The sequence below is a fragment of the Dysidea avara genome, chromosome 3 (assembly GCF_963678975.1).
Source record: "Dysidea avara chromosome 3, odDysAvar1.4, whole genome shotgun sequence".
NCBI classification, from domain to species: domain Eukaryota; kingdom Metazoa; phylum Porifera; class Demospongiae; order Dictyoceratida; family Dysideidae; genus Dysidea; species Dysidea avara.
This window is the reverse complement of record NC_089274.1, coordinates 48,669,706-48,683,584: the sequence shown is the minus strand read 5'-3', so window position 1 is coordinate 48,683,584 and position 13,879 is coordinate 48,669,706. Positions and strand designations below refer to the sequence as shown.

At 38.2% G+C, this 13,879-nt stretch overlaps 2 protein-coding genes across 2 annotated transcripts; both read right to left on the bottom strand.

Moving 5' to 3' along the window:
• Positions 1-303: 303 nt before the first annotated feature.
• LOC136251423 (gamma-aminobutyric acid type B receptor subunit 2-like) lies at positions 304-2,929 on the bottom strand. Its single transcript, XM_066043872.1, has one exon. It carries the CDS (start codon positions 2,713-2,715, stop codon positions 376-378), a length of 2,340 nt encoding a protein of 779 aa, XP_065899944.1. The 5' UTR covers positions 2,716-2,929; the 3' UTR covers positions 304-375.
• A 322-nt stretch (positions 2,930-3,251) lies between these two features.
• Positions 3,252-6,513, bottom strand: LOC136248619 (uncharacterized). Its single transcript, XM_066040379.1, has 2 exons — positions 6,426-6,513; positions 3,252-6,248 (listed from the first exon to the last, which is right to left on the bottom strand). The coding sequence occupies exon 2, from the start codon at positions 6,039-6,041 to the stop codon at positions 3,960-3,962; it is 2,082 nt and encodes a 693-aa protein (XP_065896451.1). The 5' UTR covers positions 6,042-6,248; positions 6,426-6,513; the 3' UTR covers positions 3,252-3,959.
• Positions 6,514-13,879: the final 7,366 nt, after the last annotated feature.

Genomic DNA, 13,879 nt, shown 5'->3' with positions numbered 1-13,879 from the left:
CATAAGATATTCTTGAACAGCTGGAGACACCATTTTGCTTTAGTGATCCCTATACCAAACTTGGTGATATGATTTCAGAAAGAATCACCACCTTGGTATTCAACTGTGATGGTGTTGTATAGTACACATACATTCCATTCATACTGCTGGTAATCACTCAATTTATTCATACACATACTGGGCTAATAGCTTTTATTTTAAAGTGCTGACTGCTGATAAAGTGGGAAATTATCACTATACAGTGAATATGGAACATGCTTCTATGCTTACGTACGTATGTGAAATAGTTTTATCTATGTTCAGCAAAAACAAGCAAAGCATTTAACAACAAATAAAATACAAACCATACACAAATTTGTAGCTAGGGTAGTACAACTACTTGAAAAGTGGCAATATAACAGGTACAAACAGAGTCAACTGACACATGTACACAATACAGCAAACAGCAATACAGTCCAGTATTAAGGAAGTCGTTTCCAGATTGTAGACACCATTTTTAGGAGAAAGAAAGTTTGATAAAACTAAACAGATTGTAGCAATGGGTATAGTAGCATAGAAAAACATGGCAATATTTTTAGCATTGTTAAAATGCTTGTATTTAACACTATTAAAATGCTTCTGGTAGACTCGACGAATGAAGAAGGCAAACAAACACAATGCTGCAGACATCAAAAAGTGTGGAACGTAAAATAATCCAATTAGATCAGGGGGTTGACAGTATACTACTTTTTGACGGGGTTGATTTTTTTCTGTAGGCAGTAACTTTTCCTTTACAATGTTACTCTTATTAACAAGTGCAAATACAATGTGATAAGTTGTGTTGATTAATATCCAACTAATGGAGGCAGCAATAATAGCTTTGTCAGTAACTAACTTTCCTGGCTTTCGCTTGAATGAGTAGAATATCCGGTAGATCCTCCAACTCTTCAATAATGTCATATTGAGAACTAGTAACAGTCCAAGATCAAACAGCCATTGTGTTACTTGGCATAGACTAGAGAATATCACCATGTTATGTTCTGTGATTGTTCTGATCACAAGTAGGGCTCCACTTAACAGTAAAAGGTTGTTACCAGCAAATATCACATAATTAAGTTGAGGACTTGATGCTTTGATTGAGTAAAAATGCTGATAACGGAAGTTGACTAACATGGAGAAACTGTTCCAAAGAAATCCTGCTATTAAGAAAGCCATCATCAATACACCAGCCCATTTTTGAGCTAGCAATGTTTCCATTGGAAATCTAGGAGGATCATCTATTGACCAAAGTAAGTCACCGTTGTTAATAAAAGATAAGTTGCCCAACTGTGAACTGTTACTTGAAGGATGGTAGTGACCAATGGTATTGAGAACTCCATTTTTTTGAACCTGACTAAATGTTATAGGAAGTAGCCGTTGACGCGTTTCATCAAATGAGACTTTCCCAGAAGCACCTGCAAAATTAGTTTTAGCTAACTCTTCTACTATTATTCCAGATATGTTTTTATTTCCTAATGAGAAGTCCGCTAAACTGGAATTGTACTGGGACAATTTTTCCTTGGCATTGTGCAGTGCCAGACCCAACGTCCACATGGAATCATAACCAAGTGTGGCCCAATCATTCAGCAGTGACGAGCTATAACTGTCATTTTTCTCCTCAGCATATTTTATTGATTCATTAACATAGGACTCATAGTATTGATCAAATGTTTTGCCAGTGACACTGATGGTATTGTCAGTGGTTGTCAGATTGTATCCCAGACAAATAGTTCCCTCTTTCGCTTGTTGAAACTCATCATTCCCTTTGCAATATTTGCTTGTTGAAATAGAATTGTTCAATGTAATGTGACATATATCAATCAAGATCCAAATGATATGAGGATACACAAGATTTTGATTATGAAGGTAGCACATTAAGTCAGCACCTGCTACCCTGTTAGCTGAAAACAGTATGCCGATTCTCATGCCAGATGAAAGGATGCGGTCATTCAGATCCATGAAGTGGACATATTCTTCAAACGCATCACTTTCACTATCTTCGGGCAGGATAAAATTGCCACTGTACACTTCCTCTGCACCGCCAATGTGGTGCTGGATGCCATTGCGTAGTGTATAGATAGAATGGTCTATCCAGGAGTCACTTACACCATCTATTCCAATTTTGTGTATGCCATAACGTTTCCAGTTGAAGTTTTTAAACAAGGAAATTATTGCTTCAGAGGTAGATTCATCACTAAATGCTGTCCGATAGAAGTAAGGATATGAGCTAGAAAATGATAAAAAAGGTGAGGTTGCTCCATATGACACTTGTGGAAGGCAAACATCATCTCTTCCAGCAATTGATGCTATGGGGATGGTAGAACTAGAACAACCAGCTCCTACAATGGCCACTGGTTGATGTTGGCTGTGTAGAGCATTGCTTACAAACTCGTAAATTCCAGAGTCGCGGTCACAACCTGAATTAGCTTCTATCAACTCCAACACATATCCAGGTAAAATACTATCATTTCTGTTTATCTCGTCTTTAGCCAACCTTACAGCTGGTATGACATATTCTCCGTTCCAGAATGATCCTCGATATGGGAACAAAGCGAGTACTCGTAGTGTAGTAGTTTCATTAGTGAGATTATTGCAGGGTGGGCTTGCGAGGCGCCGTCCAGCCTCGGTAGAGTGTACAAGCACACTGGCAACAACTATTAATACCTTGTCAAAAATCGGAAACTTACGTCGGATCATTTTGCTGTGTTCTCACTACGTGTTAGATGATAAAATATAGTCCAGTGAACAACAGTGGCTCGAGTCAGTCACATTCAATCTGCCTCGCGGGAAATCTCTGGCTCTACTGAGAAGTTGCCACGGAACCTGCCTTATTCGCGGAACTTCAGACTCGGGACGGCTTTGTTGTTTTTCGCTGCCTGCTGTAGATTACTAGGCCGGGTGATTGAATAGGTAACATTAGCGACCTCGGACCAATTTTAATTATTGCATATTTTACATTACAGGTGTGTAAAGAAATTATTGAGGATACCAGATCTGAAAACAGATTTTCAATATCTTATTTCATTGTCTTTTTATGGCTAGTAATGTCTGCCAGTGTAAGGCTTTTTTTGTACACAGTTTCTCCATAGGAAAATGGCACCACTACTGGCCCCAAATTTTCTACAACTCATAACTTCAGTAAACGTGAGAATTTTTCCACCAAATTTGGTCCCAATAATGTAAACATGTATAGAAACAAAAACTAGCCACACCCACTTTTGGTTTCACAGGAATTTGTCAAATTCATAACTAGAACACACTAAAATCACATACACTATATACAAAAACGAAGATAAAAAACTTAATCCACAAATTCCAAATCACCTTGTTCAATGTCCAAAAGCAAGTTTAATGACAGAACTTGGTTTTCATTGTCATATTGGACATTATACCAGTCATCTGTACCAGGGACAACATCTAGAATCATTCCAGAGTACCATTGCTCTTCTCCATCAACCATCCATCTGTGCTTAATTCTTCGGCCGATTAGTCCTTCTTGGTCTTCACTAGAAGGTGGCAAAAAAAGTTTGTGCAGGTTGCTGCAAACTTCTTCTACAGACAGCTTTTTTTTATTCTTCGAGAGGTGGAATATACTTTTATCTGCAGGGCATTGCTCCAAAACTTTCTGTCTGAAATCCAATTGAACTTTCAAAGCATGCAACTTGCTAGTTTTCGATTTTAGTTTTGCAAGACCATCCACTACATGCTGTTCATTCTGCCATAACCCAAACTTCATGACTGCCTTGGTAAGGTTTTCTTTCTCTCGTACCTTCTTTTCTCGCAAACGAAGCAAAGAAGTCTGTTTTGCCTGTAGAAGTTTAGCACGGTCTTCAATCAGCTTCTTTCTCCGAACTTGATACTGTCGCTTTAAACCGGAGGAACTACTTCTTGCTTTGTGTAGCAACTCACAGCGCTCAGCAGGAGATTTATCATTCAACCAACTAGCAGTTTTGTTGTTGCAGAACAAGATCAAAGCTTCTAGTGATAAAATGGATGCATTTGGTTTTTCCCTGAGGAAGCGATCCAGCTGTGCAAAAATCCCTCTCACTGATAGTGTTGGTCTTCGGAACAGACTTTGTTTCTGCAACCAAAGATACATTTGTAGCATCATATTTCCCATCAGGTAGATGCTCACCAACAAGTCGAGTCAATAAAGATGAAAATGCACCAAACAACACAGTAAGAATCTCCTCTACAATATTATCATACTCACTTGGTGCAAATAAGCATTCATAGATTGCATCAACAGTTGGAGGGAAATCTTCAAAGACAATGGCATTACCAGAAACCACAGTGGAAGCATCCATAGCCCACTTATCTAAGTAAGACAATAAATTCTGAAATCGTCCATTCATATCAAGGATAGATATATCTTTGTCTTCTAGTACCCTCCAAAGGGGTCCAGTGATCACTTTATTGATTATCCCCAATGCTTTGCACCCAGCTAAATGCTCAGGAACTGCCAAGTCTGCAGAAACAGCCTTGAGTAGCTGATTTGGAGTTTGCCACACATTCTTAAAAAAATCATTGACTAATGGAGCAATGAAGAAAAGAGCACCAGCATCATAGAAGACAATGTTGAAGCGATTTCCTCGAAATGTTGCTAATGGATTATGAGGTACACCATTTTGCTTCAAATAAGCGGTGAAGTGTTGGTATACACCGCTTTTCTCGCAGCCATGTCTGCTAAGAGCCTTACAAGCCGTTCGAATTAATTGAACAATTCCAGGTTCTGTTTTGCGAGCTAAAACATGTCTTGATGGGACTTCATCAAAGTAAGCATTTTCCCATTCAAGCAAAGTGGATAATACACAGTCAGCCATGCCAACTGTTAGGTGCATTCCACAAAAAAAATTGTTCAAAGATGACAAATTCAGCTGTTCTTCCTCAGAGAGAGCATCCCATCCAGCTACAACTGATGGCAAGATTTCCTGCCTGTAGTCTTCTAGTAAACCATTGAACTTCTTTTCAACTATATGCCGATCAGACATTGTATTCTTAATATTTGCCAATATTTTATCACCTATTCCATCACCTGCAACAGCTTCAATATCTGCAAGGATCATTTGTAGTGATTTGAGGGTCAGATCAGCAGATCCAGTAAGCATTTCACATAAGCCCAAAGAATATGAGCTTTCTGGTAATGAAACTTGAAATCCACCATAGTGTTGCCCAAATTTAGAAGTTCCATCATTGTGAAGCGTCAAATCCTTTGTTCTAGTTAACTGTTCTGCAAGCTGTTGGCACGCAAGTCCCTTCATTTCAGATGTCATCCCAATCAAGGTACTTGGCTTTGGTAGGTTTTCAACATTCATACCAGCAATATGTTGCAATAGAGATCTAATCACTTTCTCAACATTCTGTGTGCTCACATTTAAACTCATTAGCTCCATACAGCACTGTCGGACACTGTCAAGATACAACTGTTTATGTTTTTTTGTCTTCAATGTTTGTGATTCAAATTCTGTCAAACGTTCTGCAAGTTGATCTCTTTCATTTCTAACAATTTCTACCTCACACATCAAATCCTCTATTCTTTTTTCCAGCAACTCCATGCGCACATCAAAGCAATTTTCCAATTTCAATAGCTGAGAATCCTTTTCTATAATAACATTCTCCTGCTTCTTATTCAACCGACTAAGAGCAACCCGATTCTTTTCGCTTGCTCTTTGAGCTGTAGCTAAGCAACTGTGAAGTCCGTGGTTTTCTTTAGACAATGCAGAAACTTCAGATTTAAATTCTTTGATTTTTTCATCCTTGCGTTTTAATTTCTTGTTGACATTTCTTACACAGAGCTTTGGCTTCGCACTTACTACAACCTTTTGCTGTACTTCTGCACTAACACTACTTGGTTGTGCATGTTCTACTGCAGGTATACTCTGCTGTGCAAAAAAAGGCTCCTGAAATAGTAGGACAATCTGGTCACTATGTTTGTGACGCGAGAGCTCTGAGCGTTTCTTGTTCAGTCTGAATACAAGTGATTTAATAGCCGTCAGTGTTAATGGTAATACATCATCAACCATCAATGTCAGCCACTCATAAAAGCAATTCCATGAAAAATTACAGTTAACTCGAAATGCATTTAGTTCAAAAACCACTCCTTTAGTAATCGAAGATATCGGTAAGGCTGGTTAACAATGCCTTGAGCAGAGATTCCAACTCGCTCACAGTTTTCACCAAGGTAAGGCAGTGACAAGGCCATCTCCAACTAACAATTAACACTATCAATTCTACACAATAGACACATAATCATAATAATATGACCCCACAACTACAATACTGGCATTCCGCGAAATTCCGCTAAAAATAAGCTACCGAAAACTGACCTAAAACAATCAATATTGAGGCTACTTCACGAGACAAAGTGTTACCTACACGAACTCTACACTACACCATATTTAGCTCACCTAAATCAACGTAAAAGAATGTGTTTCACCTCAAAATGTGTCCAGAATCGAACGCAGCACCTTCACTTTGCCCAAGGAAGTCTCAAACAATTCTGAAAACCATCAGCAAATTCACCCGCACACAAACTAGTCTCGTGCCCAGTCGGGCTCGCGCTAATGCGCAAACACGGTGTTTGCGCATTAGCGCGAGCCCGGCTGGGCACGAGATTACACTCAAACAAGGTCGGTGCCATAATTGCAATACAAATATCCGTACGTACTTTTTTCTACAGAAAGTATGCGGACCTAAAAATGTTCCGTGCTGTTTCTCCGGAAATGCTTAATCCTGGTACACCGAACTTCAGCACTATAATGCATCGTTATTGCTGAATGAGGGAGAGAATAAGGCTTCCCTGTTTTAAAGATAGAGTAAGCGATCTATTGTCGGACACCATCTATAATCGGACACTTTTTCTCAGAAACTACCTGGCCAAATCTTCTGAATTTTGCCACGGATGAACTTCACACTTAGCCTAGCAATGTACCAAAATTTGGGCTGGAAAGCTTTTGTGGTTGCTTTGCTACAGCCGATTAAAATGACTGTCCGAAAACCTCTAATATCGGAAGTTTACCTCTTTTATCGGACACCGCCCAGCAATCCTCCACTAAAAGATGAAATTCCTCACAACCACCACTGACTGTTAGGGGAATACATGTACTTTCTAAGCAGCCATAGTTTGTTTCATTCCTCCACTCGTAAGCGGAGCTACAATCATTAATATTCGGGTGTGTCGCGACCTCTGTAATCGGACAGAACAGAATTTCATTTCACGCGGTTTTATCACTTCAAAGCTACCTTTTAGGTATAATTAGCCACGAAAATGAAAAGTGTGGTACAAAATCTAATTGGATTTCCAAGGAGCCGTAAAATTTTACCATTTTAGCGATCAGTATGCTACTGTGGGACTCCACAAAATGACTTATGGACTGTTCCGAAGAACTTTTAGCACTGAAATGCATGGGTGTAGCACAAAGGGGAGCGTCTAAAGTCCTTCCACCCCTCCACTTCCAATTATCAAGATATACTCTAATAGAGCAGTCAGCTACTCTAATGAAACAGTCATGTATTCAAATAAGTATTTAGGTGCATTTTTGAATAAAATTTCAACCTTGGTACATCAAAATGAATTTCAGAAGGCTAATTTTCAATGCTTTTTTGGGGAGTCATGCTCCCAGGCCCTCTTGATAGTGCATGCTTTAGATGATGATAAGTGTATACTTATCACATGCACTGCAAACTGTATGGACCAGCTACCATTCTAGCTTGTAAATCCCTTATGCACCTTATTTCTGCTATATCCCTTGCAGCCATGTATGTCACACATACTATACAATGTGCTCAATGAAAGGTATATGATTTTGCTTAATTAAAAATAAGACATGCATGCATGTGTATATAGCTAATTTGCAGGTGGAAAACAAAACTTGTACATTGCTAAGAACTCCTATCATCCAGTCAAGAAATTGGGTCACATATAAGTGATGCAAAGAATGACATCACATGTTCATGTTCTGGAGTAACAACCAGCAAGGATGACTATCACTATATATTTGCCATTTCTGCAAACAACCATTCCAGCAGTTAAATTAATTACGATCCAGATTGGAGCTAATTGTGTGCTTTTAACCTACATTATACACTTGTCACAGCTATATCTATATAGTGCACATGTCATGCCTTTCTTTCGTTCATTTTAAAAATCTGTAATATCTTCTAGCTAATTACTAGCTGTATAGCTATATCACAGTGAGTGCATGTAGCTAGTTGTTTATTTCATACAAAACTACCTTTTGTTTAATGTGTTGCAAAGCATGTGTGACATGCATGGCTGTAAGAACAGATAGCAAAAGTTAATTAGGTGCATGAAGGGCTTAAGTAGCATAGCTGGTTGAGAGTGAGAAGCATTCTTACCATGCAAAGTATGTTCTATCAAGGGAGTCTGGGGGAATACCCCCATGCAACAGGAAAGTTGAAGAGTAGAAATTGATTTTGGTAACAAAGATGACTGAATTTTACTAAAACCTGAATCTAAATGTTTGTTTGGACACATGACTGCTCTATTAGAGTATATCTTGATAATTGGAAGTGGAGGGGTGGAAGGACTTATAGACCCTCCCCTTTGTGCTACACCCATGCATTTCAGCGCTAAAAGTTCTTCGGAACAGTCCATAAGTCAGTTGGTGGAGTCCCACAGTAGCATACTGATCGCTAAAATGGTAAAATTTTACGACTCCTTGGAAATCCAATTAGATTTGTACCACACTTTTCATTTTCGTGGCTAATTATACCTAAAAGGTAGCTTTGAAGTGATAAAACCGCGTGAAATGAAATTCTGCTCTGTCCGATTACAGAGGTCGCGACACACCCGAATATCAATGGTTGTAGCTCCGCTTACGAGTGGAGGAATGAAACAAACTATGGCTGCTTAGAAAGTACATGTATTCCCCTAACAGTCAGTGGTGGTTGTGAGGAATTTCATCTTTTAGTGGAGGATTGCTGGGCGGTGTCCGATAAAAGAGGTAAACTTCCGATATTAGAGGTTTTCGGACAGTCACTTTAATCGGCTGTAGCAAAGCAACCACAAAAGCTTTCCAGCCCAAATTTTGGTACATTGCTAGGCTAAGTGTGAAGTTTATCCGTGGAAAAATTCAGAAGATTTGGCCTGGTAGTTTCTGAGAAAAAGTGTCCGATTATAGATGGTGTCCGACAATAGATCGCTTACTCTACGAAGAAAACATTGCAGGTAGTGGAAATTTTGGCCAGTCTGAGGTCGCTAGTAACATAGAAAATACGTTTGTAAAGCCACGGTATGTAGTAATCCGGTTCGGGCGCGTGACAAACTAGTTTGTGGGTGAGCGGATGCTGTTTATCTTTTTCCCTTTCAGTTGCGTTCATCCATTAGATGTTTACGAGGATCTAGATCTTCTAAGGGATGTTTTGGGCAATCTTTAACATCAATGCCAATTGACTTAATCCAAGCTGAAACCAAATTGTCCTCTGTTATATAAATTACCTAAATAATAACTAGAGTAAAGTATCAATTATCGGACAATATGATGTTCGGACAGCTGCCATTCACTTCCTGGGAATCCTGCAGCTTTGGTTATTGTACCAAAAGGTAGGCTACACCAAGCAATAATTATCCTCCAATAATCAGCTTTGCATGATTAAAAGCTTAAGAGTTACAGCCAATAGTATGCTTAGTCCGATAAAATCTATGCTCGGATAAAACTATCAGTTGTCGGACTTTGATTTTCACTACCAGTAAACAATGTCCAATTTATTTCAAATTTGTATGCAATATACCTGTACTCATTAGCTATTAATGGCCAAAAAATTATTTCGCTTTCTTTAGCATAGAGGAAGTACGAGCCTCCCAATTTTTAGCGGTATTGTCGGACGCCTTCCGCTTTAATTTAGCCATGCCCACCAACAGAGTTCATACTTTTTGCAACAAATGCACCAGTGCTAAACCACAGAAGAAGGTAAATAAATATCTTTCAAGAGTAGAGGTGTGTTTTAAAGTTGATATTCAGGATATTTCTATTGGAACGCAGTATTTTTGGCTCCTAAATGAAGGAGATGCACGCTAGGTGGAAAAATGAAATTACGAGGCACAACTTTCTGACCAACCACATTTGTTAGTCTTGGTGCCTCAATCGCGAATACCACCTAGAAATGAAAAGATGTTCCATTTTCTACCTTCTATGGATGCACAAAGCAACATTTTCGTCCTTTTTGTTTCACCCATATAAGGTAGAGAAAGAAAAGCCTTTCAATTTTCGTAACAGTATTTGTGATAGGACACCAAGACTAGCATATGTAGGTGGTCAGAAGGTGGTTTTGCATAACTTCATTTTTCCACCTTGCGCGCATCTCCTTCATTTAGGAGCTAAAAATACTGCGTTCCAATGGAAATATCCTGAATATCAACTTTAAAGCACACCTCTACTCTTGAGAGATATTTATTTACCTTCTTCTGTGGTTTAGCACTGGTGCATTTATTGCAAAAGCATACAAACTCTGTTGGTGGGCATGGCTAAATTAAAGCGGAGGGCGTCCGACAATACCGCTAAAAATTGGGAGGCTCGTACTCCCTCTATGCTAAAGATAGCGAAATCATTTTTTGGCCATTAATAGCTAATGAGTACAGGTATATTGCATACAAATTTGAAATAAATTGGACATTATTTACTGGTAGTGAAAATCAAAGTCCGACAACTGATAGTTTTATCCGAGCATAGATTTTATCGGACTAAGCATACTATTGGCTGTAACTCTTAAGCTTTTAATCACACAAAGCTGATTGTTGGAGGATAATTATTGCTTATTGTAGCCTACCTTTCTTTACAATAACCTAAGCTGCAGGATTTCCAGGAAGTGAGTGGCAGCTGTCCGAACATCATATTGTCCGATAATTGATACTTTACTCTATATAATGCAAAAACCAACTAGCTACGTGTTATCAGTTGCCGATTAAGATACGTATTAGTCATCGGCAGCAAGAAGTTGTTCTCGGGGGGGGGGGGGGGGGGGGGCAATTACTTGTATCTTATAAATATTAGAAATCCTGTCATCTACAAAATTAAATATTTTCTGTTCACAGCGGGTGTGAAATGGAATAGTAGCTAAGAGCTATACATGCAGTATTATTGACCTGTCATCTACAGCAACTAAATCACAGCGAAGACATGATGGCTGGCTATTTGGAGTAATTGACTGCTTGATGGTTCTGTGCAAAGGACACTTTTTGCATACATGCAACATGCCTGGGGATAAAGTCTGAATTACACAAATTGTAATTCAGTAGACAAAATTCATTTTATAACATATAATAATAACTGTTACCTGAATTTTGCAAAATGCGTAGGTGACAATATCTAAAATATCTTCTCCAAATTTTAAAGGGTAGCATATCTGTGTCATAAGATATGACATCTTGAAGTTTGTAGTTTCACATATCCATGTGAGGGAGCAACAGTTGCCTCTTCCGGGCAATCACTTAACTGAGGGATTGCAAAAACCAAAAAATCAAAAATATATCTCAATTGTTACATAACGTGTAGATGTGAATGTCAACAATAATCCCTCCAAGTTTAAGTGGATAGTGTATATAGGTCATAGATATGACATTATTTAATCCCATGATTTCCCATGCAGAAGGGGCATCTGTTGCCCCTGTATGGGAAAATTACAACTTCAAAATGTGATATCTCATGACTTATATATGCTATTCCTTTTAAAACTTGGAGAGGTGGCTTTAGAACATTGACACCTACAAATAATGTAAAATTTAGGTTGCTAGGGGCAATGGTTAATTTTTTCATTATTATGAAATTTGTCTATTCAGTAAACATATTATTTATTAAACCATCTCCAGTGTATTCTAATGGATACACTGGAGATGGTTAAAAGCAATTGAGCAATAGCGATATAACTAGCTATTGTAGGGCTTAATTGTCCAACATTTTGTGGTAGCAACAACACTGACAAAGGTGCCATGGGTTATGCTCAATCTCAAATGTAAGTTCTTCATAATGACAATTCGTTATAGTATATTATAATATAAGCAAATTCAGTTGTCTGCATGCACTCAAATGTATTTAATGATGGGTCATTGGCTTGTTGTTGGAGCTACAACAATCACGTGATAGTGATTGGTGATACTGAACATCACTAATTAAAAATGATAATGACTGAAGTAGGTTCGAATCCATATAGCTGCAGGTGTATATCCATAGGTGACCTCCCTTGCTTTGTGAGTTTATATTTCTTTGATCCTTGCTCAAATGCAGTTATTCTTGTAGTAATCAACACACTGCACAGTGTGAATTTGCTCATAGTTGCAATCTCAAAGACTTGCACTTTTACACTGGGTCCTTGCAATCACAATGTGTTCGCTGCTTTGAATTAGCCAATACAATACACACACGTATTAGAATAAGGTGTTATGATAAATTTATGCACTGTTAGTAGTTCCAAAAGTAAGTGATGTGTATGCCAGAGATAGGTAGTATGAGCATGTGTGGTTCAGTGCTGACCATATTAAGTTGGCAATAAACCTTGACAGTATTTTTTTACTGCATAGTGTGATTATATACAGCTGTATATTTCAGGCTATAGCCCTTGCACTACACACACGTAGACAGACAGACAGACACTCATGCACACGCACATGTAAGGAAATTTTAAAATCTATATGCTGTCTGAGAGTAAATCTACATGAGAGTATCTTTAAGGTTGTGGATGCAACCTGGGAAGTTTTAGCATTAAATTGAATCTGAAGACAATTTTGTGTGCAATTTTAACAACTAGGTACAGTGTAGTTGTCACTCACATTTTGGGGGAGAATTTTACCTCCTAACAGAATAATCACTGCAACCATCTCTATTGATCTCAACTGGATTTACAATCATTAATGGATACATTGGACCAAAATAGGTGTTCCTGTACAACAATTAAAAGCATTAGTTAAAATGTTTTATTGGTTTGCTTTTCAACTATATACATGTTCTCAGCTATGAAGGCCTCAATAATCGAAAGATGTACACAAGCATACAGCATAGAACCACCAAAATTAATACATATCAAATGACTACATAATACAGCCATGTACACATCTAGACTACAATTGTATAGACTACAATAAACACTGTTCATTCAGCCCTCTTAGGTTTACTAATTGTATATAGTAGCTAAGATCTTTCTTTAAAATTTTGATTTTTGCCTAAAGTAATGGGTTACCTATACTAAAACTGAGAGAAGGATGCAGGGGTGCAGCTTTCAAGAATATCAAGGTAGCTAAAAGTTGTAAAATCAAATTAAGGGTGGCAACCTACAAAAATGATCATTGTTGATACTTTAATAATACAGTGTCATTATTTGGCTGTTGACATTGATCTACAACTCTAGGCCGCACCTTTTTCTCACAGCTTGATTTGGTATATCAGTTGTATTGTGTGCCTTTATGATTTACCTGATGCACATTTGTAGCTAGCAGCCAACCTCCTGAACGCATCAGGCAAATCATTCATATACAACTAAGCCTGAGCCTATGAGAGAGAGAGAGAGAGATCTTATTTTGTTAAGGCAATATACAACATAAGTACAGGGGTCTAGACTCAAGGGTACCATCGTACCATGCACTGTTTGGACAGTACAGGAGCCCTGGAAAGACTTACACTAATAAATTACAATATTATGCTTTTGAAATTGTCTATATTATGCTTTTAAGCAATGCTCCAAACTTTCCCCTATTATGCTCCAACCATATATGCCCAGTTGTGCCCCATTATGGCTCAAATATGCTTCTAGACAGTCATATCTTGACAGTTCGATTAGAGTATCTGAACGTTCTATTAGAATATTTCAACATGCGGTGACTGTTCTATTAGAGTATATCAATCTTTAGCCA